This window comes from Pseudorca crassidens, chromosome 1 (genome assembly GCF_039906515.1).
Source record: "Pseudorca crassidens isolate mPseCra1 chromosome 1, mPseCra1.hap1, whole genome shotgun sequence".
Lineage (NCBI taxonomy): Eukaryota > Metazoa > Chordata > Mammalia > Artiodactyla > Delphinidae > Pseudorca > Pseudorca crassidens.
Genome location: NC_090296.1, coordinates 84,872,336 through 84,899,658, shown reverse-complemented (window position 1 = coordinate 84,899,658; position 27,323 = coordinate 84,872,336). Strand labels below are relative to the sequence as shown.

Here is a 27,323-nt window from a genome sequence, read left to right as displayed (position 1 = left end):
CCTCTCTTTTCCTCCCCACAGGAATCTCCGCCAGCAGTCCTCTGCAGACGTCCCTTGTTCGGCCTGCTGGCCTTGCTGACTTTGGACCTTCAAGCGCCTCTTCTCCCTTGAGCTCCCCTTTGAGCAAAGGAAATAGTGTTCCTGGGACTCCCAAGAGCCTCCACTTGACCAGCAGCCTAGCCCCAGACTCCCTGGTCCGGAAACAGGGCAAAGGCACCAACCCCTCTGGAGGACGGTAACCACCTGGCCCTCCAGCTTCCTTCAACCAAACCGGGGGCTAGAGTCCTGGCCTGCAGATGGTCTTTGGATGGCTTGCCCAGTGCAGCATCTTTCATCCCAAGCCAGAGGGCAGCGATGACCAGCTGCAGCAAGGGAAAGACAGGCAGGTGGTTGGCGTGAGCACTTTGATCACCTGTGTCTCAAGAGGAATGCTCTGGGGTTGCCTGTAGGAAGAAGGCCCAAGGACAGGGATCAGGCCCACAGCATCTCAAAGGAATTTATAGGCAAGTCTTAAACCTCATACTGGGGAAGGGCCTGACAGAGACCCTGTTTAGATGCTCAGGCACACAGTCTCCATCCCCATTCCACTCTTCGGCTCTGGCCGTGTTCCTTGCAAAGGCTCAGCAAGTGCTGTGAAGAGCCTTCCACAGTGGAGACTTCTCTTAGGGCTGTGATATCCTGTGGGGCTAGGAAGGGAGGAAATCATTTATGTGACGTCCTCAGTCGTGGGCAACTCCCCAAGTCTCCAAACCCCATTTGCCAGAGTGTCACGGTTGAGGAGAGCAGCGAATGCAGAAGAAGGTAGTGGTCTGTGAGGATGACAGAAGGCTAGAGGAAGCATGCCTGGAGGCAGTTGTTTTCCCAGCATTTCCTCCCCTGTCCTGCATGGTTCGCATCAGAGAACCTTCAGGTCCCACCAGCAACAGTAGCAGCAGCTCCCACTCCGGGACTCCCAGAAGCCAGTAAACAGACCAGGAGCCACCTCAATCAGCAGGACATCCTCACTGCCCCTCTTGCAGGCTCCCCTTGCCCTTCCTGAATGCACAGTCTCCCCACCCTTGCCCTTCAGCCCCCTGCTTGGCTGTATGCACTGTCTGTATTGCACTGAGAAAGGAAGGGATGGCGGAGTGAGCTGGAGAGGATGGAGAGAGGGCAGGCTCAGCACCCACCCTCCCAGCCCGGCCCCACCAGCCTGAGCTTGCTTCCCTCCAGGAGAGGCAAAGGGATGGTGTTGGCATGGGTGGTGTTTCTGCCTGCCCCCAGCCTGATGTCCCTGGTGGAGCAGGTGCTTCTGGGCGGGCCAGCCTCTAATTTGCACACCTGAAAATCGCGGAATTGAGTTTAGATAGATTGATTTTTAAAACTTTTTTTTTGGGAGTAGGAGTGGTAGGGGAATCATTTAATTTAAATCATAAGATTCCCCTGCCCAAATCCAGACTCCTGTGTACAGATGCTATTTAGAGGGAATCAGAAAAATGCCAAGCCTTTTTTCTCTTTGAATGTGCTATTTTTATAACTGAACTTGTACATATGTATAAAGAGAGACACATCTTTCTTTTACTAACTGGAGAAAAAAAATCTTAAATAAAATGGAGTGAGATAATTTTATGTAAATTGAGGTGTCTGTGGTCTTTGCAGCCGCCTCTCCTTGTGGGCATTGTAGGGCTCTTGGGGGAGTGTGGCAGGATGAAGGGGAAGCAGAGCCCCAACATCGTCATGGTTCTTGTGGTCAGGACACGTGGTCAGTGTGACGAGGAGTGCCCTGTGGGCGTTAATTGGGCATAGGAATTCGCCTCCAGCCATCAGAGAGGAGGCTTGACCAAGTGCCTGTCGGGCCAGGGCCCTCAGGGTGTGGGCTCCTTATGACTCCAGACCTTGCCTCCAGGACTTAGGCGTAGGCAGCTTGACCTGGTCCACCATTAGGCAGTTACATAGTGGTAATCTTAACACTGACGGATTCTTTCCCCAAAACCCACAAGTGAGAGATTATCCTGGCAGTGTATAATATATAAAATCCCCAACTAATAGAAACTTTATTGTCCCAGTTTCTAAAACTGTGATGTGTGTACAAATGTGTGCATATAAACCCCAGAAACCTACCCCATTTGCAGTTCCAGTACCCACTGTCAATCAGTTAAGCCAGCAGAAATACTAAGGAACTGTGAAACGAACTCAGTGTTATCAAAGTTAGCTGTACTTGTAAGAATCATGAAGGAAAACAGTGAAATATGTTACTAGGGATTCCAAAGACATCCAGGCTTTGAAAACTTAGCTCTCTGATCAGCTGGAAAAGAATGAGTTCCCAGCCTGCACTGGCAGTGTTTCTCTGATTGAGTTAAATAAAACACTCACATATGCTCTTGCGTCACCTTTGAGCAGGGCTCGTGCTGTTCCGAATGTGCTGGCTGTGTGGCCTCCCAAGCCTTGGCTAACCCTGCACACCCTTGATTGGGGTGGCTGGCTCCTGAGAAGCTGCTGCTCACCCCGTCACAAGGGTGATGAGCCTTGTCTTCATTTTGTTGATCTTAAGTAGCACTGTCATATATGCTGGCTCTTTCTTTTCTTGCTGGTAAACTTGACCAAGGCCTCACACAGAGCAAGCCAGTGTCAGTTTCCCAATTAGCCATGCCCTATTGTCGTCACCACTGTGGCTCCTGGTCCACAAGCCCACTAGGATGGATCCTTTCCAGTTCTCATTACCCAGTGACAAGACTCTAGAACCTTGTCAAGGTCAGCAGTGGTCGTCTCTCTAGGGACCTGACAACTCAGATCCTCGCGTAGCTTCACCCAGATGCAGATGGGCTAGTATCCTCTCTTGAAAAGCATGTAAGTCTTGGATCAGAGCTCTCCAGTCTTCTGTGTCCCCAGACATGGTGCCATACCCCCCTTTTACCCATTTTCAATCCAGTCCCTGAAGAAACACAGCTAACATTTCATCTTGAGGGGTGCTCGCAGCCTTAATGTTGTTCCTCCTCACCTGTCCCTCCCTTACCTGAGGGTTCACAGATGGGGCTTGAATCTTAAAAGCAAAGGCTTCAAACTCGTTAACAGCTTGAGTCCTGTCTCCAAGTTATGACTTATGCTAGCCTGTCCACTCTCTGAAGACTGCGGCTCTCAGACTGTGGGAGATGGACAGCTCTCACCTGTGAACCCAAAGAGCCAGTCCCTTAACATAGAAAAAGACTGGGGAGGGCTCCTGCCTGCTAAAAGGAGCATCCCTCAGGGAGCCTGGAGGTCCAGTCCTCCAGTGCAGATCTCACTGGATCACAGTGAGGCCATCTTTTCGAACAGGTTTCCCTTGCCACATGAGCCAGCTCTGGGGCCCTAGGTAAGCAGATTTTAAGATTGTGGGCTGCCCCATGAGCAGCCCTGGAAATGTGGAGTCTGCACTGGGCTTACTATCACAGTTTCCATGCCTAGGGCTTTGTTGAAGCACTCAGGAGTCTCTGGAGATTCCCTGGACCTAGAGTTTTAGAGATCCCCAGATGTGCCTCAAGGGCTGTTGTTAGTGATAAACAAAAAGGGATATGGGCCACCCAAATTAAACAGAGCAGCTCTGCTTCTACTGCTAGCTAAAGATTTTGTGTGGAGTTAAACTAAGTTTAAGTTAAATTTTTTTTGAAACTTCTGAATCATCCCTTTAAGTAATGCTTATCAAACTTTAGTATAGATATGAATCACCTCGGATCTTCTTAAAATGCAGGTTGAATTTCAGACGGTCTAGGGTGAGACCTGAAACTGAATCTCTAACACACCTCAGGTGATGGCTGCTTCGCCTTGGACCACACCCGGCATAACAACGCTTTGGGCACCCTCCAGCCATGTCAGTCAGAATAAACTCTGATCTCTGCTTGTATGCCCCCACTCCAGCCAGGAAGCTCTGTGCAGGAAATACAACTTGATTTTTTAGGTTACTCAATCCACCTGATGAAAGAAAATGAAAAACTAACCTTTCCAGGAAAAGTAGGTCCCATACATGTTTTCTCACTTCTTTCATTTTAAACCTATCAATTCATGATTTTCTCCATCGCCTTTTTCCCCTGGGTAGACCTCTGTTAGCAATGTTAGGTATGAGAGAAGATCTCTGATCTGCTGCTGCCCCTCTGTCCTGTGTAGCCTCCACCAAGTTGTAGCCTCTTTAATTGCTGGAGGGTCTACGATCCCCGGACTCACTATTTTCTCTGCTGCATGTGTCTCCTTCTTGTGACCACCAGACTCCTCAGGGCCAGTCAGCTTTCTGAACTAACTCCTAAGCCCTTTTCAGGGGCATGGTGAAGTTTGGCAGGTCTCCCATGCTTCTCCGAGACTGCCAGAGTGTGGGAAGCCGTGCAGTTTGGGAGGCAGCCATGGCCACTGCTGGCTGCCCAAATCAGCCATCTTCATGGTGCCTTCAAACCACTTGGATGTGGAGGGCATAGGGAGGGCAGGCTCTGTTCTAGACAAAGCAGGGCCTCTGGCTGTCTTAAAACTGTGTGTGCCCAGGTACTCGCTCTATGGTAGCAAATAGTGCTGCTAAGAAAGGTATCTGCCTGGAGGGGAGGCCCCTGCATGGAGGCTTCTAAGGACTCTGGGGTGGCAGGAGCTTGAGCTATGTCAGGCCTCATGGAAACAACCCCTTTTGTCATCCTGGAAGTGTCTGGGGCAAATAGTGTCATGGCTGGACTACAGAGATGCCAATCCCTGGTGACAGTCCCCAGGGCTGGGTCTAGGGGGAGGTAGAAGGAAAGGGAAAGAGGAGGGAGGACAAGCCTGAGGCCCACTTCCTGGGTCCCTGAGGAAGCTGGGCGCCTCCCTTGTCACCAGGCCCCTGAACTCTTCCTGTGCTCCTACTTCTTCCTTGCTTCAGGTCCTGAGACTCAGCTGGCTTCCCCTTCCTCTTTAAAACAGCCCCCATCCACTCTGATTCCAGTTTCCCCTGTTTACGGCAAGCTGCTGGGGGATGTACTCCTGGTCCTCTCCTAACTGCTGCCAAAAATGAGCATCTTGCTTTTTTTTTTTATATTAAGGGTTTTCTTGCTCATCAAAACAAAGACACCAGGTAAAGGCAGAACTGGACATAGGGAGTTACAAAGCTCAAGATCTTTTCCACAGTTCTCAGAGTCCCTGGTCTACAGTTCCTGGCACCTTGGTTAAGAGAAACAAGGATTCCTGAGAGAGAGGCTCTCTCTTAGAGAGGTAAGAGTTTCTTCCCAAAGGCCAGGGAATGGGCTCTAGTGGGCACCCCTGCAGGGCCCATGCCTCTCTCCTCTCCTGCCCTTTGGGATTTTGAGGTCCTGGGACCCAAAGCCCAAGAATGAATGCCTGGACCAAGGGCTGGGGTGACCTCTCTGGGTCTGACCTGGACTGTGGATTAGGCTGCACAGCCTCTGAAGGGAAAAGGAAGCAGGGGCACAGAGGGTCACAGTTGCAGGAGACAGTGGGGAGTTTTCTAAGCTCCCCCAGCCCGGCTGATGGTCCTGAGAGCCACTCTCTGGGAGATCACCCGGGCCACTCAGAACGTCTCATGCCCTCCATTACCACCACACAGCCCCAAGCCCCACCCTGAATCAGGCCTAAATGCAGCTGTTCCTGCCACCAGGGAAGAGGGAAGGGGCTCCCTTCACATTTCCCAGGTGAGGTGTCCTGGAAGACCCCAGGCAGCTTCATGCCTTGCACCCTTGAAACCACTTGCCTGGGAATGTCTGAGGAGGGCAGTGGGGTGTGTCGGGGGTTAGGGGTTGAATCCAGTGGGTTGTGAGGGCCATGCGGCTTCAGTGGTCTCAGTTTGTCCTCAGCCCCGTGGATTTGGAAAGGGCAGCATGAGCTCTATCATGCAGAATCTTTCTGAATAGCTTAAGTCTTTCAGAGAGCTGATATTTAACCCTTTGAAACACCAGAATTTATCTTGGTTAGGACTCTTTTTAAGAGATTTTATGAGTATCACAGCTTAAACAGACCCTACTGAACATATCTTAACCTTTCCTGAGAACCTGGGTCACACGAGCATCTGGTGCTCAGGCCCCTGCGCTGTGACTACCGAGTGCCCGATGCTAAACCACACGGGCAGCTGCACTGGTATGCGTCTCAAGTCTGCTTTGAATACGACCTGTGTCCCCTTAGTGTTTTTGTGCTGATATCTAACTTACCTCCCTCTTCTAACTTACCTTTTCCAAATTCTTGGGGGCTTGAAAACCATTTATCCTGATTCAGAACTTCTGAGCCAGAGAAAAGTACTCCGAAGGAGGAACTGCGGGGTCTCCTAGGAATAAAGTGATTGACCTTCAGTGCGTGCCTCTGGCCTCTGCTGGGCTCCAGTACCTGAGTCCTGGATAAGCCCAGTGTTCTAGATAGGCGTGTTCTGGTTTGAACCAGTTCACTAAAGCTTATGGATTTTATTTTACTCTCTCTTTTTTAAAAAACCAAAAAACATGTTGATTAACTTAAATACCTAGGAACAGTTCTGCCAAGGAAGAGCTGGAGGCAATCTGAAGGCAATGTAAGCAAATGTAGTCCATCATCAGGGTTCAGTGAGAGCAAGGAAAACGAACTGTGTGATCTCAAAGGCCAGTGTCACTGAACCTGATCTCCTGATCTCCACTCCCCCGTGCTTCCCCTTTATGGGGACGGGCTGGTCATCCCTAGGGACTGTCCAATTACAGATCTCCATGGGTTGAGCGATAAATCCTCTGATCAAATAATGTCACTGCTTACATTGGTTAGGGCAGCATACACTCTGTAAGAGAGACTCCAAAATGCAACTGCTCAAATCAGGTGTAAATCCACATGTCTCCCTTAAGAATTTGAATTTGTTCTACACAATCATTTAAGGTCCCAGTTTATTTTCATCCTGTTTCTCTGCCCTCTCCATGCTTTGTTCTCATCTGCATGGTTAGTGCTGGTTTGCAGAAACATCTGATAGGAAGGGGAAAGTCTGGAGAGGAGGTGCCCCTGCTGTCTTAAAAGTTAGACCCTTAAATGGCTCACAGTACTTTGGCTCACATTGTACCAGAGAGAGCTCTAGATGCAAAGACCCATCCAACTGCAAAGGAGGCTGCCATACAATTAAGGAAGAAGAGAACGGATTTTGAATGGACAGCTCTTAGTCTTGAACACAATGCCCCAAAGGAAAATGGGCAAAACCACTTATTTGAGGTCTATTTGTAAACACTTTCTGTATGCTGGGCACTGTACATGCATAGAAAATGCACACAAATACGCAAATGGGTAATAATCATATGGGGAAATGTTTACCCTCATTAATAATCAAAGAAATGAGAGCTAAAACAATGAGATTCCAAGCTTTACGTATCAGATTGGCTGAGGTTTGCTTTTAAATAACAATTGCCAGGGACTTCCCTGGTGGTCCAGTTGTTAAGAATCCACCTTCCAATGCAGGGGATGCAAGTTCGATCCCTGGTGGGGGAACTAAGATCCCACATGCCATGGGGCAACCCGCGTGCTGCAACTACTGAGCCCGTGTGCTCTGGAGCCTGCACACCACAACTAGAGAGAGGCCCATGCGCCACAACGAAAGATCCCGCATACCGCAACTAAGACCCGTCACAGCCAAATAATTAATTAATTAAAAAAAAAACAATTGCCGAAGTTGGGGAAGAAACACAAAAACAGGCTTTAGCACCAACTCCTGGTGGAATCAAAGGCTGATTTACTATGAAACACTAGTTTAAGCTTCCGGACTCCTCACTTTGTAGGCCTCCTTTGCACGGATGGCATGGAACACTGTTCCAGTCTGGGGGACCCCCTCTGTGCCTTGGAAGAGGTGGTCCTGGGGCTGTTCCTCTACCTCCAGTGACAATTTGCCCTTGGTAGCCCTCATCCAGCATCCAGACCCCATTGTTGACCCTAAGGAGAATGATCTAAACAAGACACTGTCCCACTATGGCCCAGGCTTCATCACTAGTAAGCCCCCAAAGACTGGCATGGTGGGATCACCAGATCAGTGAGGATCTGGCTGGCTGGACCAGCTGACATGGGAGACCATGCCTCCTGAGATCAGTGAGCAAGGCCTAGCCTGAACAGGCATCTCTGAGGAAGTTACAGAGATGGCAATAGGGCACTTTCTAAAACTATCAGTAATGAAAAATCTGTATCAAATATGCTATTTTAAAAAGACTATACTAGGGTTTCCCTGGTGGTGCAGTGGTTGAGAGTCCACCTGCCAATGCAAGGGACGCAGGTTCGTGCCCCGGTCCGGGAAGATCCCACATGCCACGGAACAGCTGGGCCCATGAGCCATGGCCGCTGGGCCTGCGCGTCTGGAGCCTGTGCTCCGCAATGGGAGAGGCCACAACAGTGAGAGGCCCGCGTACCGCAAAAAAAAAAAAAAAAAAAGACTATACTACATTTTCTTTATATTCTTTCTATAGAAAGTGAAATTGCAATATTATTTCTTGAAGCCCTTCACACCCACTAGGATGGCTACAATAAAAATGGTAATAGGGCTTCCCTGGTGGCACAGTGGTTAAGAATCCGCCTGCCAATGCAGGGGACATGGGTTCGAGCCCTGGTCCGGGAAGATCCCACATGCCATGGAGCAACGAAGCCCGTGTGCCACAACTACTGAGCCTGCACTCTAGAGCCCATGAGCCACAACTACTGAAGACCGTGTGCCGCAACTACTGAAGCCCACGCACCTATAGCCCGTGCTCTGCAACAAGAGAAGCCACCACAGTGAGAAGCCTGCGCACCGCAACAAAAAGTAGCCCCTGCTCTCAGCATCTAGAGAAAGCCTGCATGCAGCAGCAAAGACCCAATGCAGCCAAAAATTAAATAAATAAATTTATTTTTTTAAAAAAGGTAATAGTAAGTGTTAACGAAGATATGGAGAAATTGCAATCATTCATTGCTGGTGGTAACGTAAAATGCTGCAGGTGCCTGGGAAAACAGTTTGGCAGTCCCTGAAAAAGTTAAACATACACTGTTACTGCAATTTTATGTATCAACTTAAGTGGGCCACAGAGTATCCAGACATTTGGTCAAACATTATTCTGGGTGTTTCTGTGAGTTTTTTGGATCAGATTAACACTTAAGTCAGTAGACTGAGTAAAGCAGATGGCTCTCCCTAATGCTAGTGGACCTCCTCCAATCAACTGAAGACCTGAATAGAATAAAATGGCTGACACTCCCTCCAGTAAGAGAAGTCCTCCTGCCTGACTGCCTTCAAACTGGAACATTGCCTTTCTCCTGCCTTCAAGCTGGAATTGAAACAGCGGCTCTTCCTGCTAGCCTTTGGACCAAACTACACCACTGGCTCTCCTAGTTCTCCAGCTTGCAGACTCATCCTGCAGGTCTGCAGACCTTGGGACCTGTCAGCCTCCATAGTTACATGAACCAATTTATTTCTATCTATCTAGCTATCATCTACCTATCTATCATCTATCTATCTATCTGTCTATCTATCTATCTATCTCTCCTATTGGTTTTGTATCTCTGGAGAACCCTAACAATATGACCCAGCAATTCCACTTCCAGGTGTACCCAAGAGAAATGAAAACATGTCTACAAGAAAACTTAGACATGAATCTTCATAGCAGTATTCACAAGAGTCAAAAGGCGGAAACAATGCAAATGTCCGTCAACTGATGAATGGACAGATAAAATGTGGTATATCCATACAATGGAATATTATTCAGCAATAAAAAGGAATGAAGTACTGATTTGTGCTACAAATAGGATGAAGCTTGCAAACATTATGTTAAGTGAAAGAACCCAAACACCAAAAGACCAGGTATTATATGATTATGAAATGTCCAGAATGGGCAAATCTATAGAAACAGAAAGTAAATTAGTGGTTGCATAGGGTTGGGAGATTGGGTAATAAGAAGTAAAGGGTGTGAGGTTTCTTTGTGGACTAATAAAAATGTTATAAAATTGATTGTGGTGATAGCTGCATACCTCTGTGAATATGTAGTAAAAGCCATTGAATTGTACACTTTAAAAGGTGAATCGTATGGTACATGAATTATATTTCAGTGAAGTTGTTAAGAAAACAAAGGAGATGCAGCCAAAAATATACAGGAAAAGTTTTAGGTTGAACAACATAAAATTGCTTTTTAATCTACAAATATGGCAGTTTCATATGTTTCAATCTATTGATAAATAATAATGATATTTTATGATTTTTGAGGTATTTGTAAGCTTTTTCTTTTTCTATTCTAAATATTCACTTTTGTGCTTAATTTTGTATTCTTTTTCTTAAAGAGGGCTTTCCCAAATTGTATAAGCTTTAGGCCTCACACACCCAGATCCAGGGTGGGAATGTAAAGTGTTAGGGCCTTGTGTGGGACAATCTGACAATCTGTGTCAGGAATTTTAGAAATATCCATGCCTTTGACCCAGACACTCTAGTTTCAGGGATCTATTTTCAGGGAATAATCAAGTTTGCTGTAGGGCAAGGCTTCTCAACTTTGAACCTTGGATAATGGAGCAGGAGCCCAGACTGAGCCTTGTCAGAAGTTCCGTTCCTCATAACTTTTTTTTTTTTGTGGTACGCGGGCCTCTCACTGTTGTGGCCTCTCCCGTTGTGGAGCACAGGCTCCGGACGCGCAGGCTCAGCGGCCATGGCTCACGGGCCCAGCCACTCCACGGCACGTGGGATCCTCCCAGACCGGGGCACGAACCCGTGTTCCCTGCATCGGCAGGCGGACTCTCAACCACTGCGCCACCAGGGAAGCCCCCTCATAACTTTTGAGTTTCACCAATAAGTCCATGGCTTGAGCCCACTGGAACTGGATTTTCTGTTAAACGCAACTAAAACAAAGGTTTCATGGCAGCATAACAACCTAGCAAAATATTGGAAACAACCCAAATGGAAACAATATAGGATGGGTTGAATAAATTTTGTACATCACTATGTTGAACTATTAGGTGGCCATTAAAAATCATATCTTTAAGAATATCTGATGACATAGGAAAAAATGCTCACAATTTAATCTTAGGTGAAAAAGTAGGACACAAAATAACTGAAGTTTATTTTTTACCTACATATGTATATATGTAGGTTTTTTAATAGAGTAGTAAGAAAGAGGAATAGAAGGATGCAAACTTTCCTGGATGGAGGAATTATGAATGAATTTTAATTCTTTATACCATTCTGTATTTTCCAAACTTTCTACTATGATCATGTGTTATTTGATATATAATTATAACAAGCACTTTAAGAACAGAAGTGTGGGGCTTCCCTGGTGGTGCAGTGGTTGAGAGTCCACCTGCCGATGCAGGGGACATGGGTTCGTGCCCCGGTCTGGGAAGATCCCACATGCCGCGGAGCGGCTAGGTCCGTGAGCCATGGCCGCTGAGCCTGCGCGTCCAGAGTCTGTGCTCCGCAACGGGAGAGGCCACAGCAGTGAGAGGCCCGCGTACCACAAAAAAAAAAAAAAAAAAGAACAGAAGTGTGGGGTTTTTTTTGGCTGAGTTGGGTCTTCTTGCTTCACGCGGGCTTTCTCTAGTTGGGGCAAGAGGGGGCTACTCTTCGTTGCAGTGCGCAGGCTTCCCACTGAGGTGGCTTCTCTTGTTGCATAGCACAGGCTCTAGGCGCGTGGGCTTCAGTAGTTGCAGAACGCAGGCTCAGTAGTTGTGGCTCGCGTGCTGTAGAGGGCAGGCTAAGTAGCTGTGGCTCACGGGCTTAGTTGCTCCGTGGCATGTGGGATCTTCCTGGACCAGGGATCGAACCCGTGTCCGCTGCACTGGCAGGCGGATTCTTAACCACTGCGCCACCAGGGAAGTCCAAGAAGTATGCTTTTAAGGGAAATTTAGAAAACACTCAGAAGCAAGAAGAAAGTAAGATATTTCCCACAACGAAAGCTTTCTTACAATGTGTCTTCGGATTTCAATTCAGTTCTCATGATAAAATGGTAGCATCCCCCCAATACACCTTAATAATTTCAAGGGGACTTTAGAGAAGCTGTACTTCAGGGAAGGGCATGGACTGGAATTTCAGACACTATGGAGAGATATTTTAAGGCAGGTATGTCTTTTCTGAGCATCAATATCTGCTCCAGTTTGCAAGCCTGGTGTTCCGGTTTACCTGGGCCTGGGGCCAGCTTTAACTCTGGGTAGAAAAGGGAGCACCCTGCATGGCCCACCACCCAAATCAGTGCTCTTAACCTCTGAGGGGATGTCCAGAGCCTCTTTGTGCCCAGGCCTTTTCTTTTTCAGATCTGCATTTTATTACATATTTGACTGACTTATGAATAAGTAATAAATTTGCACAGTTCAAAATCAAAAACATACAAAAGGGCATAAGAATAAAAAGTCTCTCTTCCATCCCCTCCCCTGGCCCCCAATTCCCCTCCTGGGAGGCAAACTGTGTTGACAGTTTCTGGTAATTCCTTCCAGACATATTTCTATGCCTTTTAAATACATGATTGTATTCATACTATGTGTCTAACTTTGTATGCTTTTTTTTTTCACTTACACACTAATGTTAAGGAATACTGTAAAAAGAGTAAAATGTTTTCTGAACATTAATAAATATTCTTCCTAAACATTCTTAATTACTCAAATATGCCATGGAAGGGAGATGGGTCATTTGGTTTCCTATTGCTGGAAATTTTGGACTTTCCCCCCCTAAGTCCCCTGAGTCTGTCCAAATGAAACTGTCCTCCTGGGTTCAGCCAGCAATTGCATTTGGTTTGGGACCTGATTAGCCATTGGCTCCCTGGGGACACAGAGCTCAAAGGTCAGGAGGAAGCCCAGGGCCCAAGCCAGAGGGAAGAGCGGGTGGTCCCTGGCCTTCAGGAGCTGGCTGTGTGGTCCAGGCCAGCAGAGGAGATATATTTAGCTGGGTCAGATGCTGCTGGCTGTATCATGACCCAGGAGGACTGTGCTATTGGTAAACAAACCACAATGGCCTGGCTTTCATTCAGTCCTCCTTTCTCGTCCCTTTCCCCACTTGCTGGCAGGGCAGGAGCTGTGAGAGGTGGAGGTGGGCACTGACCAGGGAGAGGGCTCATCTGGAGAGGCCACCTGCAAGGCACCCAGCAGAATTCTGTGGCCTTGTTCTCATGGCCCCACGTTTGTTTGTTTTTTTTTTTGTCATTTCTCCTCCACCCTCCCCAACACAGCAGAGTGGGGCAGCCCAGGGAGCACCCCCTTCCTCCTCTGCCTCCACCCCCTTTTCCCTTTCTCCCTCTACCCATCAACCTGATTTGCCCTCAGTGCTCTGCTAAGTGAAAAGAGTTCATTCGTACAGTCATTCAGCCAACTTCATTTATCTATTTATTTGGCCAGCAAATATTTTTTGAGGGCCTGAGATAAGCCAGGCTCAGTGCTGGGCACCAAAGACACAGCAATGAACAGGGAGGTGCTGGCTCTGACCCTTGTGGAGATTACACTCTAGTGAGGTTAGAGATAATCCAGTAACTAATTAGGTGCTGGTGAAAAATAATAGTGTTAAACAATAACCAACATTCACATAGTGCTTTAAAGTACATAGGGACTTCCCTGGTGGTCCAGTGGGTAATACTCCGCACTCCCAATGCAGGGGGCCTGGATTCGATCCCTGGTTGGGGAACTAGATCCACATGCATGCCGCAACTAAGAGTCCACATGCCACAACTAAGAAGTCCACATGCTGCAACTAAGACCTGGCACAACCAAACTAACTAAATAAATATTTTAAAATAAATAAAGTATATGAGTCTTTCACCTGATAGCACATCTAATCCCAAGAATCTAAGAGATAGTTATGATTATCATTCCTGCTTTAAAGATGAAGAAATTGCAGCTCACAGATATTAAATAACCTGGCCAAGGACTCACAGGATACATGGAGCCCTGGTTCTTGAGCTCAGTCCCTCCGACCCCAAGCTCATGTCCCTCCTGAAAAAGAGGAGCCACTGGAACTGGATGGGAGCAGGTTTCTGGTGCAGCTCTTCATTTTACATTTGAGGAGACGGAGGCCCAGAGAGAAGAAAAGTGCCTTGTCTGAGACACAGACTTAAAACAGGACTGGAACCTCTGGATCCCAGCCCAGTGCTCGTTCTTTGCATCTGAACAGCAGTTCAATGTCCTGACCAGGGTATGAAGCCCTGGCAGATTTGGGGTGGCGGTAGTCATGGTAGGTCCGCCTCCTCCCCTCCCCTGCGCCCCCCCAGGCCCCCACCTCTGCTGCATAGTCCCTTTTGTGAGGAGAGAGCACAGAATGCCCTCCGCAGTCCCCATCCTCCCCTCGCCAGTGCCTGCTTCTTGCTGAGTGTGTGGGCTTTCGTTCAACAAACACAATGTGAGCACCTACTGTGTGAAGGCTCTGGGAAGCATCTCAAGGGCCCACAGTCCACTGGGAGGCCAACAACGAACACAGTGCCATCAGATCTGCAAGATAAAAAGCAGAGATGTCAGAGATGCGTAGCAGGGCCCCAAAGCCAGGCCTTGGTGGTCGGGTAGAGAAGGTTCAGAGAAGGCTTCCCGGAGGAGGGACATCTCAACTGAGTGCTGAAGTCTGAGTGATGAGTTAGCCAGGCCAGAGCTGGCAGGGAAGAGGCTTTCAGGGTGGGGGAATGGAGGGTGCAAGACAAAGCAAGAAGTCACCCTGCATGTTGCAGGCATTTTGCAGGCTTCTGTCAGGTCCGTACAAGTAGCCTGTGAGCAGGAACTTGGTCTCCCTTCCTATGGAAACCTCCACGGGTGAGGACCTACTCCTGTGGATGGATGACTCGGTTACCCCACGTGAGCAGCTTTCACTGCCATGGACTCAGCATCCTCCCAGCCAGAGCCACCCTCCTGACCTGGCGTGGACATGACAGCCCCAGGAGGGGCTGTGCCTGGCAGGAGTCTTTGACTGCAGCAGGGGGGAAGCCGCAGGTGGGTACATTACTGTCCCCTTCTTCCCCCAGTCACCAGCACCCTCAGGTTGTTCCCAGGAGGGTCCAGCTCCCCTCCCGTGGGGATAGGGAGCACCACCCCATGAGACAGGCACAAACAGCCCTGCAACTTAGCACCCGGAGCAGGGAGGACTAGCAAGGGCACCGACCCTGCCCCTGACATGCCTGCCAAAGGGTGGCCCTTCCTCTGGTGTGTGTTTAGGGCCTGACCTCTCTCAGACCAACGGAGGGGCTGAGAGGGGGCAGCCCAGGGTGGGTCAGTACTGCCCCAGTCAGGCACGTGCTGGGTCTGCCCTCACCCCGGTGGCTCCCAGTCCCACATTCCTGGGCTGTGCACAGAAACATTCACTTTGAATACTAGCCCGAGGACGCGGCTTGGCACTCTCCCTTGGTGGTGACAGGTTTCCATGGGTCCTTTCCCTCCAAGGGGAAACGTGACATTGCGTTCATAAGGGGTGTCTCATTAAACCCGGTTCCCCATAGGTCCTCTGAGTTCCCGTGGGGCCCCAGAGCTGGGCAACGAGCTGGGCGACATTCAGTTCCTGCCCTGGGGAAGGGGGGGGGGCGTGCTGAGCCTAGTGGGGACAGATCTGCAAGCAGATCACGTCAATACGACGGGCTGGGCTCAAAACGGGAGGGGGGCGGGGGGGCGGGCACCAGCCAGCCCCAGCCCAGGTCCACAGCAGCTTATGCAGGCACAAGGCCGACGCTGAGTTCGGAAAGATGTGAGAGGGCGGGGCAAAGTGGTTAGCAGGGGGAAAAGAGTAGGAGCAAAGCCTTGGTGACCAAAAATAGCCCGAGGTGGGAGGAGACAGCAGGCAGGCGGCGGGATGGAGGGGCGTGGCGGGGGGAGCGCGAGGCCGAGGCGGGAGGGGAGAGCAGGCGCCGGGGGCCGAGTTGCATTTTACATTTTGTAGGAAATAAATATCCGGGAGGGCACCAAACTGGGGAAGGCGGATCCCTTTGGAGGGCATGACTGTCGTCCAGGGAAAGAGGGTGAGCATTAGGGCGGGGGAGGTAGGACGGGACAGGGAGCCCCAAGGTCCGGTAAGGCAGCGGAACGCCTGAAGGTTTGAGGAAGCAGACTGGGCCCACGTTTAAGGTTTGGTGAGGGGAGCGCTCACCCCGGGCTCTACATTCCTGGGGGGCGGGAAGGACCGGGGAGCCGCCGAGCCGGAGGGGCGCCTGCGGGCCAGGGTCCCCAGATGAAGCGGGAGGGGCGGGCACAGCAGGGGGAGGGCGCGGACGCGCGTGGTGCCCTCTCCTTCTTGGAGGGGTTGGGCCGGTGACAGGAGAGCGGCGTGGTGGTGGAGCCTTCAGGGTGTGTCCGCTCTCCCTCACAGCCCAGGGAAATGCCCCGGACGGGCCTGAACCGGGAAGGGCAGGCCTGGCGGGACTCTCCAAAGGCACCCGGGAAGGGAAGAAGGGAGCGGCCTCCACGGGCCCCTGGGAAGGGGTTGAGGGCCCAGGAACAGGGCAAGGAGGGCAGAGGGCAGGTGTGGTCAGAGGCTTTAGTCAGCCTCTTCTGACAGGCGCCAGATAAAGCAATCCTGCTTGGGGACTTCCCTGGCCCTCTTCCCTGGTGGTCCAGTGGTAAAGACTCCACGCTTCTACCTCAGGGGTCAGGGGTTCGATCCCTGGTCGGGGAACTGAGACCCTGCATGACGCATGGCGCAGCCAAAAAAAAAAAACAATCCTGCTCGGTTCCAGTTTCCACAGACACCATGCCATTTAAACACTCCAAACCTCGAGGCTTTTGAGAGTGAAAGTAATAATTACCTCAGGACAACAGGAGTAAACTAGGCCCCTCCTGGGCACACTGGGATATATGGTCACCCTAGCTGTGGGGCAGGAGGCTGACCCTCCTGCTTTGAGCCTGCCCCTCAGGGACACTCTCCTTGTGACAGGGCCCCCCCAACCTGGCCCTGGAGCACCCTGACCCTCCTCAGAGCCAGGCCTGGGGAAAGACAGGGTCTCCCCCTTTTGAGGTCCATCTCCCCACACCCTTTGGTTCTCTGCCACCACTGTCTTCAGGGGAACGACAGCCCTCAGAGGAACGTGGTCCTTCCTGGAACCCAGTGGGGGGCAACCTGGAGAACCCCTACGAGTCTGTCAGCCCTAGAAAGGTGCTCAGAGGCCGGAGTGGTGTTTGCCCACACGCCCCTGAACTGTTTATGCCCCCTCTCGGCAAAACCCTGGGGTTCCCCAGTCTCCTCCCTCCTGCCTGTCCCCCGTTTTCAACTGGCTGCCAGGCAACGTCGCCACGTTCCCTGCTCCTGCTTTTAGTTCATGCCTCCCCAGCACCTGCCCGTCTTGCGGCCTTCCCCTGCCACCAGCACAAGCCTCCTTAAGCCCAGACCTGAACACAACACTTGTCTGCTTGACAAGCAGACAAAACAAAAAGAACAAAAACAAACAAAGACCCTTTTGTGGGAGGAAAAACACATGAAAAATTTAAAACATCACCACAGAACTCAACTTCCCTACAAGGTAAAGTCTAACACTTCCTCCAAGAACTGACTCCAAGTGTACAATGGAGTTTTCCAGAACTATATATGAATTTGCCACAGAAGGAATGCAGAAACAGCTGAGAATCCAACTGCTTCTATTAAAGTCAGACATTAAAAATATAAAACAGGGGCTTCCCTGGTGGCGCAGTGGTTGAGAGTCCACCTGCCGATGCAGGGGACGCGGGTTCGTGCCCCGGTCCGGGAAGATCCCACATGCTGCGGAGTGGCTGGGCCCGAGAGCCATGGCCACTGAGCCTGCGCATCCGGAGCCTGTGCTCCGCAACGGGAGAGGCCACAGCAGTGAGAGGCCCGCGTACCGCAAAAAAATAAATAAATAAAAAATAAAACAATGCCACTCCTTTCACTAAATTTGTTCTGGAAAATAGAATCATTTTTCTTTAAAATATGTTAATATATAATGGATTTATGTTTTAAATTTAATTGATAAATATGTTTTAAACTTCTCAATTCCTAATACACTAAATGTTGTCAATCGCTATATCACACATCAACAAAAGCTCTTGGGGTCCTGAGACTCCTACTCCCTCCCCACACCTTCAGTTACCCCTTTGCTTCTCTCTCCTCTTAGCAGCCAACTTTCTTGAGATCTACTTTCCTCCCACTAGCTTCTCAGCCCTACCTTGTGGTTTCCCATCACTGATCCTGAAACTGCACTCACTGAGACCACTGAGGACTGCCTGGCATTTCATCCAGTGGACACTCCTGTGTCCTTGTTTTCCTTAGCATCTCAGCAGCGTGACCCTGGCTCGCGGAAAACCACGCTTTCCTGTTTCTCCTCCTGCCTCTCCAGCTGCTTGTTCCCAGCTCTTTTTTTTTTTTTTAAAGAAGATGTTGGGGGTAGGAGTTTAGTTATTTATTTATTTATTTTTGCTGTGTTGGGTCTTCGTTTCTGTGCGAGGGCTTTCTCTAGTTGTGGCAAGCGGGGGCCACTCTTCATCGCGGTGCACGGGCCTCTCACTATCGCGGCCTTTCTTATTGTGGAGCACAGGCTCCAGATGCGCAGGCTCAGTAGTTGTGGCGCACGGGCCTAGTTGCTCCGCGGCATGTGGGATCCTCCCAGACCAGGGCTCGAACCCGTGTCCCCTGCATTAGCAGGCAGATTCTCAACCACTGCGCCACCAGGGAAGCCCTTCCCAACTCTTCTTGCTTCGCTCACCCCACCAGGGCTGGGGGGCCTCAGGGTTGGACTGGGCCTCGTTCTCTTTTCTCTCCACTCCCAGGTCTTCAAGGACCGTCTTGATGGGTGTGGCTCCCACACCTCTAACTCCAGCCCATAGTACTCTCCTGAGTCCCAGACCCCCGTATCCAGCTGCTCCTGAACATCCAGTGGATGCCACTGCCCCACAGGCCCCCGCAGGGCAGACACTCTCACACAGGACAGATCTCCACCTGCACCCTTTCCAGCTCTGCCTCTGCACCAGGAACCCTGGCCCTCTACCCTCGTCCTCACTCTCCTCATCAACCAGCCACAACCAATCCTGCCGACCTCACTCCCTAAATCGCTCTCAGATCCATCCTCCTGTCCATTCCCACTGCACCCCTCAGCTCAGGCCACCTCCCCTCTCCCTGGCCTTTGACCTTCCTCCTCAAATCTGACACAGCAGCCAGTATTCCTTTTTAAGCAGTCTTTTCCCCACTCAGAATCCACAGGGGCCCCCAGCGACGCAGGAGGAATGCCTCCTCCACAGCACAGCTCACCAGAGCAGCCAGCAGGATGAGGTCCTGCCACCTGTCCCGCCCCATGTCCCCTTCCCCATGCCACTCTGTCCCAGCTGGTCTGACCTTGCACCCGCCTCTGGTACAAGTTGTTCCGTGCCTCTGATCACTAGAGACCCCCTCTCAGCCCCATCATTCTCTCCCCTGGAAAGCCTACCCTGACCTCCCTCAACCTCTCAGGGTCAAGAGCCCTTTCTAAGCTGAGTGCCCTATTCCCACCATGACACTTTTCCTGATGAATGGTCACGATTCAAAGTTCCTTGAGGAGGAGGATTTCTTCTCTGCTCTATCCCCAGTGCCTAGATCAGTGCTTGGCACGTAGCAGCAGCTTAGTAAATACCTGCTGAATGAATGGCTTGAAGTATGCGAGCCCATGTGCAGCTGGCAAGCAAACTTCCGAACCCCCAGCGCCATTCATATAGAGCATGGCTCTGCTCTGAGCACCCAGACTGGTTGTCTGGCCCTGCCGTGGCATAGGAGGCGGCTGTCCAGGGCTCCCTGCCACCCGCTGCCTCCTCCGGATGTGTTGTCCTGACCGAGCTCCCAGAAGAACCTGGCTGGACTCCACACTTTTCCCATCAATGGCCAAGACATGAGGCTGCCAACAAATGGGCACCCTCCCCAGGCACAAGGGCCACTCAGCTTGGTCGGAGCTGACCCTGCTGGGGACACCCAGACCAAACCAGGACACCAGCCACAACAAGAGGGGCAGCAACACATACCAAACAGCGTCCCAGTGTAAACTGAGTCTCAGAGGCTGAATACTTTTCTGGACGTCACTGGGCAAGTGAGGGGTGGACTGGATTGGAGTCAGGCTCTACTGCTGCAAAAGCCCTGCACCCATTCTGCAGGTCCAGGAGTAAAGGCTCAATCCACTGAGGGGCCACTCCCAGTTGAGGAGCCCAGGGCCAGACTGAGACCTTGAGGGCTGGGATTTGCACCTGGAGGGCCAGGGTGACGGAAGAGTAGCCAGGGGCAGGCAGATGGGGAACAAGCAGCAATCCACAGGGTGCCCGGCAACTCATCCCATCGTGGGCTTGAGTCCTGGTGGGTCAGGGTAACGGAGAAGGCACAGCCCACACCACAGGCACAGGAGGCAAGAATGAGCACCTAGACCTCGGAATTCAAAGGGCCACCAGGTCCTCCAGGCCTGCACTGTCAGCATGGTCTTACAAGTTGTCATCACCTTACCCTTTAAGCTCCTTTAACCCACATGGCTCCTTTCGCAGGAAGCCAGAGGTCCAGCCTCACTGTCAGGAAGAGGCAGCTGCTGACCCTGCAACTGGAGGAAGACCTGGTCTGAACTGCAAGCCCGGCAGCCCCTTCAAGGCAGCTGGGAGGAGACACCGGGTACCAAGTCGGTGGCAAGGACTCCTCACAGGGCTGCCAAGTAGAGCTGCCCAGGCTGAATTTGCATGCCTCAGCGGGGGCATTCTTTGTGTGCACTAAGACGTGAATCGCGATCACAGGAGCGATGTAACCTGGTAGTCCTGCCTGCTCAGCTGCCCCCTCTCTGGGACAGAGGCATGGGGATGAAGAGGGAGCCCTTTCCCCTCTTATGAGCCTTCCAGGGCTTCAGCACCTCACTCACCCCAACCCCCCATCTGAAGAAAGAATCACATTCCAGCACAGCACCGATAATGAGATCAGTTTATGGATTATAGTATGGGACAGACTGGGAAGGTGCCACGGCCTATACCGATGAGCTTCCCAGAAATAGACCAACAGACAGACAGGAGTGGCCCAGACAGACAGACAGAAGGACAGGGAAACAAAGCCAAATGGGTAAGAGGCCTAGGCCCAGCCTCAGCAGCTGTGTCTGGCCTCCAGATCCAGCTCTGCCCTGGGGACCTGGGGGATGAGCAGGGCTGGCAGGGGCCTCAGTTCTTGTAGGGCCCCCTCTCCTCACTCCCTCCTACCCTCACCAGCAAGCTGGGACCTTTGGCGGGTGTTGTTTCTGGGGCTAGGGAATGGTAGGTCTGGAGTGGGGGGCAGAGGGTCAAGGCTCTTGGAGGCTCCCTGGGGAGGTGGAGGCCTGGGTAGTATGGGGATAGCAGCAGCACTGGGGGGAATCTGGTCAGGCACCAGGCGCCTGGGGTGGGGCACCGCTCAGCAGGGCCCCTATATCTAGGGCAGGTCCCCCACCCTGCCCACCACACCAACATGGTGCAATAAATAAAGTTTCAAGTAGTAAGTCAGTGTCAGGTAGGAGATCTGGGGGCTGGCGGACAGGCAGGAGCTTAAGAGAGGCCCCTGTCGGCCCACCAAGTCTTCTCAGTGGGCTCCAGCTATATCAAGTCTGTCTGTGTGCACTGGAGTGGGGACCTGGCCCCTGTGTCCATGTAGGGGCTCAGCCCCTCAGACCAGTGCCAAAGCCTGCTCAGTGGGGCAGAAGCAGGGCAGCATGGTGCCTACAGCATCCACGATGGCTGCTAGGTGCTCGTCCTGTGCCTGGGGCCCACAGAGCTGCATGAAGTCTGCCAGGCGCAGCAAGTACTCAAGGTTGTGGCCAGAGAAGCCTCGGCAGGCCAGGATCTGCGTAGCGATGGCCTCCTCAGGCGCAGGGCCCAGGTAACCAGGGTTCTGCGGGGTGGCCACGTAGGCCAATGCCTTGAGTGGTTGGTCAGGGGTATCTTGAGGGTAGAAGGTGACCTCCTTGGTATCATAGCTGCCAAGCACTGCCTCCCGCACATTCAGGTACTTCAGGGCCTCATTCACCTGCTCACCTTGCACCTGGTACGCCACACCCCAAGTGCAGCCCTAGGAGAAAACATGGGCACTGGGGTCAGTCACACAGCTCCTTCTGGTCCCACCCCAGTACTGTGCTTGTAAGGGAGGCGGGCAGAGCGCTGGTGAGCCCTCTAGTAGCAATATATCAAGCCCTCATCCTCCCTTAACATGAGTTGGTAAGGTGGTCTAGCCCCAGAAAGAACAGAAATCCTACTCAGAGTATGGTCTGAGAAACAATGGCATCGCCTGTAAGCTTGTTAGGAATGAGTTTCAGGCCACTCTAAATCTTATTAAAATCTGTATTTTAACAAGATCCTCAGGTGATTCTTATGAGAAGCACTTAGCTAGACCCACCCTTCCCCTCAGCCAGCGGGGCATCTAATCTAGCCTGCAGCCAAGGAGCCACAGCTCTGTCTGTCTGCACCCCTCCACTCTGTGTCTCTTTCTTGACTCTGGCACTTACCTCGCGATCTTCAAGGAGGGTCACCACACGACCAGGCTGAGGAGGGAAGAGAGATTTTGAAAAACAACAAATTAGAAATGAGCTCTGCCATCATTGGTAGAGAAAACTCTTAGTATCCCTTCTGTCCCAGGCCTCAGAGAGCCCCACTCATCCAGGGGGATGATGCATAGATGTAACAGGAGTAGACACATGGCAGTGGCCCAGATTGATATTCAGAAATATTCATCAACACGGTGATCCACAAGATCAGCCTATAGCCATCACACAGTGACCCACTGGGCACACAAATTTAAGCCAAAATATGTAAGCAAGGTTTACATATTTCCCCCATCGGGACGGAGTCACCGTCTGCCCAGATAGACCCTGACATTCCAGGGCACCAGCGCGGTGCCCACTATCCTGTCCCCACCCCCGTCATTCACCCGGGCATGGGCAGATGCTCACCATCTTGTCGCTGCCCCGATGGAAGGTGTCTCCCTGCCAGAAGCGGCGGCTGTAGCCGCGCACGAAGCCCACACGGCTGTCGCTGTAGGCGAAGTCGGGCCTCCACACCAGGGAGCCGTACCCGAAAATCCACAACGCTTGGGGGTCGCAGTCGTCCTGGGGGTGCTGCGAGGGGGGCGGTGAGGCGGGCGGGGTGTTCTGAGCTGCAGACTCCTGCTTCATGGTGCCGGACACAGGGACTGGCCTGGGCGGCCTCCGGGGCTGGTCTCCGACGCGGGCACGGAAGGACCACGGACGTACCCACCTAGCCTGGCACCGCTTGGCTGCTCCAGCTGTGCTGCCCGGTCCGAGGTCCCCTTTAAACCCTCCGGCCGGAGAGCCCCACCCACCGCGGCCAGCTGCCGCGGTTATTGGGGCGGGGCAAATTCCATTTTGGCCAATCACCTTAGGATTTTGCTGCCAGGTTGACCGCGCCGCCCCCTGAATGGGTAACTGCGCGTCCTGCGCTGGGCCCAGCGCGCCTGCTGATTGGTTCGGCTCCACCTCCGTAGCAAACCTGGCAGGAGTGATGCAACGGCTGGGGAGGTTTCCCCAGCTCAGCCGTGCAGCAAGGACGCGCCAGATTGCGTCAGGCGGCCGGCAGTGGGCACGGAGGAGGGCACCGGTCGTCTCCCCATCAGCCCCTTTACGGCCTGGGCCCTTCAAGAACCATGGCGGGCCGGCCCCAGGAGGGTGTCTCTCAAGCAGTCCTGCCAGTGCACCTGGCCGAGTCACTGCCACCCCAGGCAGCACGGACTCTTTACCAGGTCCAGTGCAGGACACGTCCAGAAGGAGGGCTCTGGGCGGCGTAAATGACCGTCTCTGGGGTTTCGTCCGGGAGCACGAACTCTGGAGAAGCGTCCGAGGCACCTCCGCCTTCCGCACAGGTGCCTCACGCTGTTGGCGCGCGTGAGCAAATGGAGAAACTGAGTCACGGGGCTCACAAGGTGTTCTGCGGAAGCTGAGAGACTGAGTCAGACCGATCGGTCAGAGCTTGCGGGTCACGTGAGGGCTACGCCCCAGGCCAGGTGTGGGACTTCCTGAGCCCAAATAGGCTCCGCGAAAAGCCGGTCAGAGTGCTTGGAACTGCCGTTGTCACTTTGGCAGTGGTGTCCCGACCTGCGGAGAGAAGCCATAAAGACAGGAAAGTCAGGTCAGTCCTGCCCCAAGGCGATGGGTTTCGTTCTGCCTGGACAGGAGAGTTTTGCAACAATGGTTGGGTTAATCTTAGGCACTGAGGCTCTGGAAGTGGAGAGCAAGGAGGGCCCAATTAAGGCCCCCCAGAGGGCTGTGAGCAGCTACCGGCCTTCGCCCTTGGCTACTGGCTTCCCAACCCACAGAGGGTCCGCAGGTCGCCTGGGGTTGACCCCCTAAGCAGCAGCCAGGGGAAAGGGAAACAGGCAGCAGAAGGCCTCGCAGAACTGGCTCCGAGGGACTGCTGCTTAGGTCAGGGGACTGTTGATGAGGAATAGGGAGAGCCCTCTGGCAGGGAAAAGGGGCAGTATTGCTTCTCATTCGATTCTAATTAGATATTTAAACTAAAAATTATCTGCACACTTAAAGTAATCATTCCAAAGGTGCCTAAGATATAATCTCCAGCAGGAATGTTTCACTATGTTGTGTATAGTATGAAGCTAGATCTTTAAAAACAAGTTATACATTAATATTAGTAAAAGAAATAATATGGAATAATATACATAAACTGTTAGCAGAGCCTGTCACCAGAGGAGGACTTTCCATATTAAATGTAAATATTTATGGAAAAGTGGGTTTCTTACAAGGAGCATGAATTACTTTTCCCACTGGAAAAAATTACAGGCAAATGGTTGTTTCTGGTTATTCCTTTCTCCTTCCCTCCATTCCCCATGTTCACTCTCCCCTCTTCTCCTCTCTCTATCCTGTCTCCTTTAGTCCACCTCCTTTGCTGCTTAGGGAAAATATCCCCCCTCCATCTACCACCTTTGATAGTGGCGTGGGAGGTGAGAAACTAGTACTAACACATTGCTGAAAGTATCTGAATTGGCACAAACAACCCTTTGAAAAAGCAGCTTGGTGATACAAATCAAGAATCATAAAATGTCCCTGCCCTTTGACCCAATACTTCCACTCCATGAAATTATTCAAAATATGGGAAAAGCCATATTCCTCAAGATTTTTCAATGCATTGTTACTTATTATAGCTAAAACAAAAGAAGAAATGCTACTTAAATATCAAAAAATAGCTAAATGTTTAAGTAAATTATCCACATGGTGGAGAAGTACACACACACATGTATACACGACTTTAAAATCCTGCAATAAATGAGTAGTTACATAAATTTGATATAGACATAAAATTAAATCTGTGCAGTCATTAGAAACAATTATGTATGACTACTTATTGACTTGGAAACCTATCTATGATGCATATATAATTAAGTGAAAAACAAATTATAAAATAACCTAAAATAACTTTTTAAACTTAAAAAGTATATATGTGTTTATTTCCAACAAAAAAAAATCTAGAAGAACACATAAAAATGCTCAGTGATTATCTCTGGGTAGTAGGACTACTGAGACTTGCACTTTCTTTTTTATACCAATTCAGACTGGGAATTTTTTAAGAGAACATAAACCACTTATATTTAGGAAAAACAGTTTAAAGTAAAAATCCATTAGGAAAACAATGTAGTGAACATGCTTATGATTGCATAGTAAGACAAAAATGCAAAACAGGAACTATCACATGCACTATAATTAAAACGATTGGGATTTCCCTGGTAGCACAGTAGTTAAGAATCTGCCTGCCAATGCAGGGGACACGAGTTCGAGCCCTGATCCGGGAAGATCCCACATGCTGTGGAGTAGCTGAGCCCATGCACCACAACTACTGAGCCTGCATTCTGGAGCCTCGCGAGCCACAACTGCTGAGGCTGCGTGCCGCAACTACTGAAGCCCAAGCGCCTAGAGCCTGTACTCTGCGACGAGAGAAACCACCGCAATGAGAAGCACGCACACCACAACGAAGAGTAGCCCCCACTCGCCACAACTAGAGAAAAGCCCTCGTGCAGCAACGAAGACCCAATGCAGCCAAAAATAAATAAATAAATAATTTTTTAAGAAAAAGATTAAAAAAACAAAATTCATGAGGAAAAAGACGGGGCATCATATACTAATGAGAGATGGATTGGGGGATGGTGATTCTTTTCTCTATTTTGCAAGGCTTATGAATTGTAATTTTTAACAATAAAGAGTTACTTTTAAAGAGTAGTTAATGGTTCTTGGTGGCTCAGGGGCAGATAGCATATCAGAATCACCTGGGCAACATCTTCAAGATGCCCATTCTCTGACTTCCTCCCAACTAGACCAAAGCCCCTGGTTTAAATAACTCCTTTAGTGAGGTCATCAGTAACCAGCTCTTGCTCCAGGCAGAGTTAGGCACTCCTTCCTCTGTGCTCCCAGACCCCTTACCTCACTTTTGTCCCTTCCACTTCATGCTTATAACAGAAACATTTATCGAGTGCTTACCATGAGCTAGGCAGTTCGCTAAGTGCTTTTACATCCATTCTGATTATAAACTTCTCTGCTGCTTTGTGAGGTAAATATCATTTCACAGATGAGCAGACTGGAACAAAGGAAATTTAGGTAACCTGCCACAGTGACACAGCAGCAAGTTGTATAGCCTGGGGCCCAAGGCAGGCAGTCCAACCCCAGAGCCTCCTTGTTGATGAGCATTTGACGTCCTACCTCCCACGAACTTGAGAGCTCCCAGAGAGCAGACTTCATCTTTGAAGGCCCCGGGGAACCAACACAGTCCTGGCTCATGGAAGGTTCTCTGCAAAGGTAGGTAGAAGAAGTAAAGCTCTTGGAAAAGGTCAGGGCACCCTGGGGTTCAGAGGAGGAGGAATCCTGCGAGACAAGGGCTCAACCTTGACCCTCTCAAAATAGGAATCTGCACAAAAGTTGGCCCTGAGGTCTTGGCCACCTTCCCAGGAATTTGTCTCACCTGTTCCCATTCCTTGCTTATCTTTGCCAACATCTATCTCCTTCCCTCCCCGTGGGACACTCCCAGGTAGTAAACCACCCCCCTCAGCCAGTTCCTCTCCAACATCAGCAGCAACCATCCCATCTTTCCTCCTAAAATCCCCTCAGGGAGGGGCTGCAGGTGTCATGCCCACAGAGGTGCCAGCTCACAAGAAGTGATGAGAGTATCATTTCCACCTTGCAGAGTTGCACATGATGTACACATGGCGTCTTCCTTCTGTGAAACTTTCCCAAATTAATCTTTCCTATTGTCCCTTCAGGTGGTCACTTCTAATTTCCTTATGATCTGTTCCTCCTCCTCATTCCAGTCACTGTAATCAACTCCTGGTGTTAGTGGGAACCACTGTCTGAAACAAGGGAAGGGTGCATTTTAGGAGCCAGGGGATCATGCGAATTTGTTAAGCTAAACGATGAAGTTGCTTCATGAAGCTGCTGATTCCAGGGGGATGAAAACCTTCTCAGACATGGGCTCTAAGCCCAGCTTGTCCAGATTTGAGCCTAGTTCCACCTTATACCATCTGGGTGACCCCAGGCACCCTGTCTCTGGTCCTCAGT

General features: G+C 50.9%; 2 protein-coding genes and 2 long non-coding RNA genes across 7 annotated transcripts in view; 2 read left to right on the top strand and 2 right to left on the bottom strand.

Moving 5' to 3' along the window:
- INO80 (INO80 complex ATPase subunit) overlaps positions 1-1,614 on the top strand; it is a 128,809-nt gene extending 127,195 nt beyond the window's left edge. For all 4 annotated transcript variants that reach the window (XM_067743657.1, XM_067743648.1, XM_067743636.1 and 1 more), the window contains one exon: positions 22-1,614. In XM_067743657.1, the coding sequence (XP_067599758.1) occupies positions 22-239 (218 nt within the window). In that variant the 3' untranslated portion in view covers positions 240-1,614. The remainder of the gene's footprint in view (positions 1-21) is intronic.
- LOC137227586 (uncharacterized) lies at positions 472-15,338 on the bottom strand. Its single transcript, XR_010944916.1, has 2 exons — positions 14,237-15,338; positions 472-6,238 (listed from the first exon to the last, which is right to left on the bottom strand). It is a non-coding gene; the product is annotated as an uncharacterized lncRNA (long non-coding RNA).
- A 5,367-nt stretch (positions 15,339-20,705) lies between these two features.
- CHAC1 (ChaC glutathione specific gamma-glutamylcyclotransferase 1) lies at positions 20,706-23,076 on the bottom strand. Its single transcript, XM_067743538.1, has 3 exons — positions 22,707-23,076; positions 22,263-22,298; positions 20,706-21,829 (listed from the first exon to the last, which is right to left on the bottom strand). Exons 1-3 carry the CDS (start codon positions 22,926-22,928, stop codon positions 21,428-21,430), a joined length of 660 nt encoding a protein of 219 aa, XP_067599639.1. The 5' UTR covers positions 22,929-23,076; the 3' UTR covers positions 20,706-21,427.
- Positions 23,077-23,267: 191 nt separating this feature from the next.
- Positions 23,268-25,994, top strand: LOC137227545 (uncharacterized). Its single transcript, XR_010944896.1, has 2 exons — positions 23,268-23,898; positions 25,541-25,994. It is a non-coding gene; the product is annotated as an uncharacterized lncRNA (long non-coding RNA).
- Positions 25,995-27,323: the final 1,329 nt, after the last annotated feature.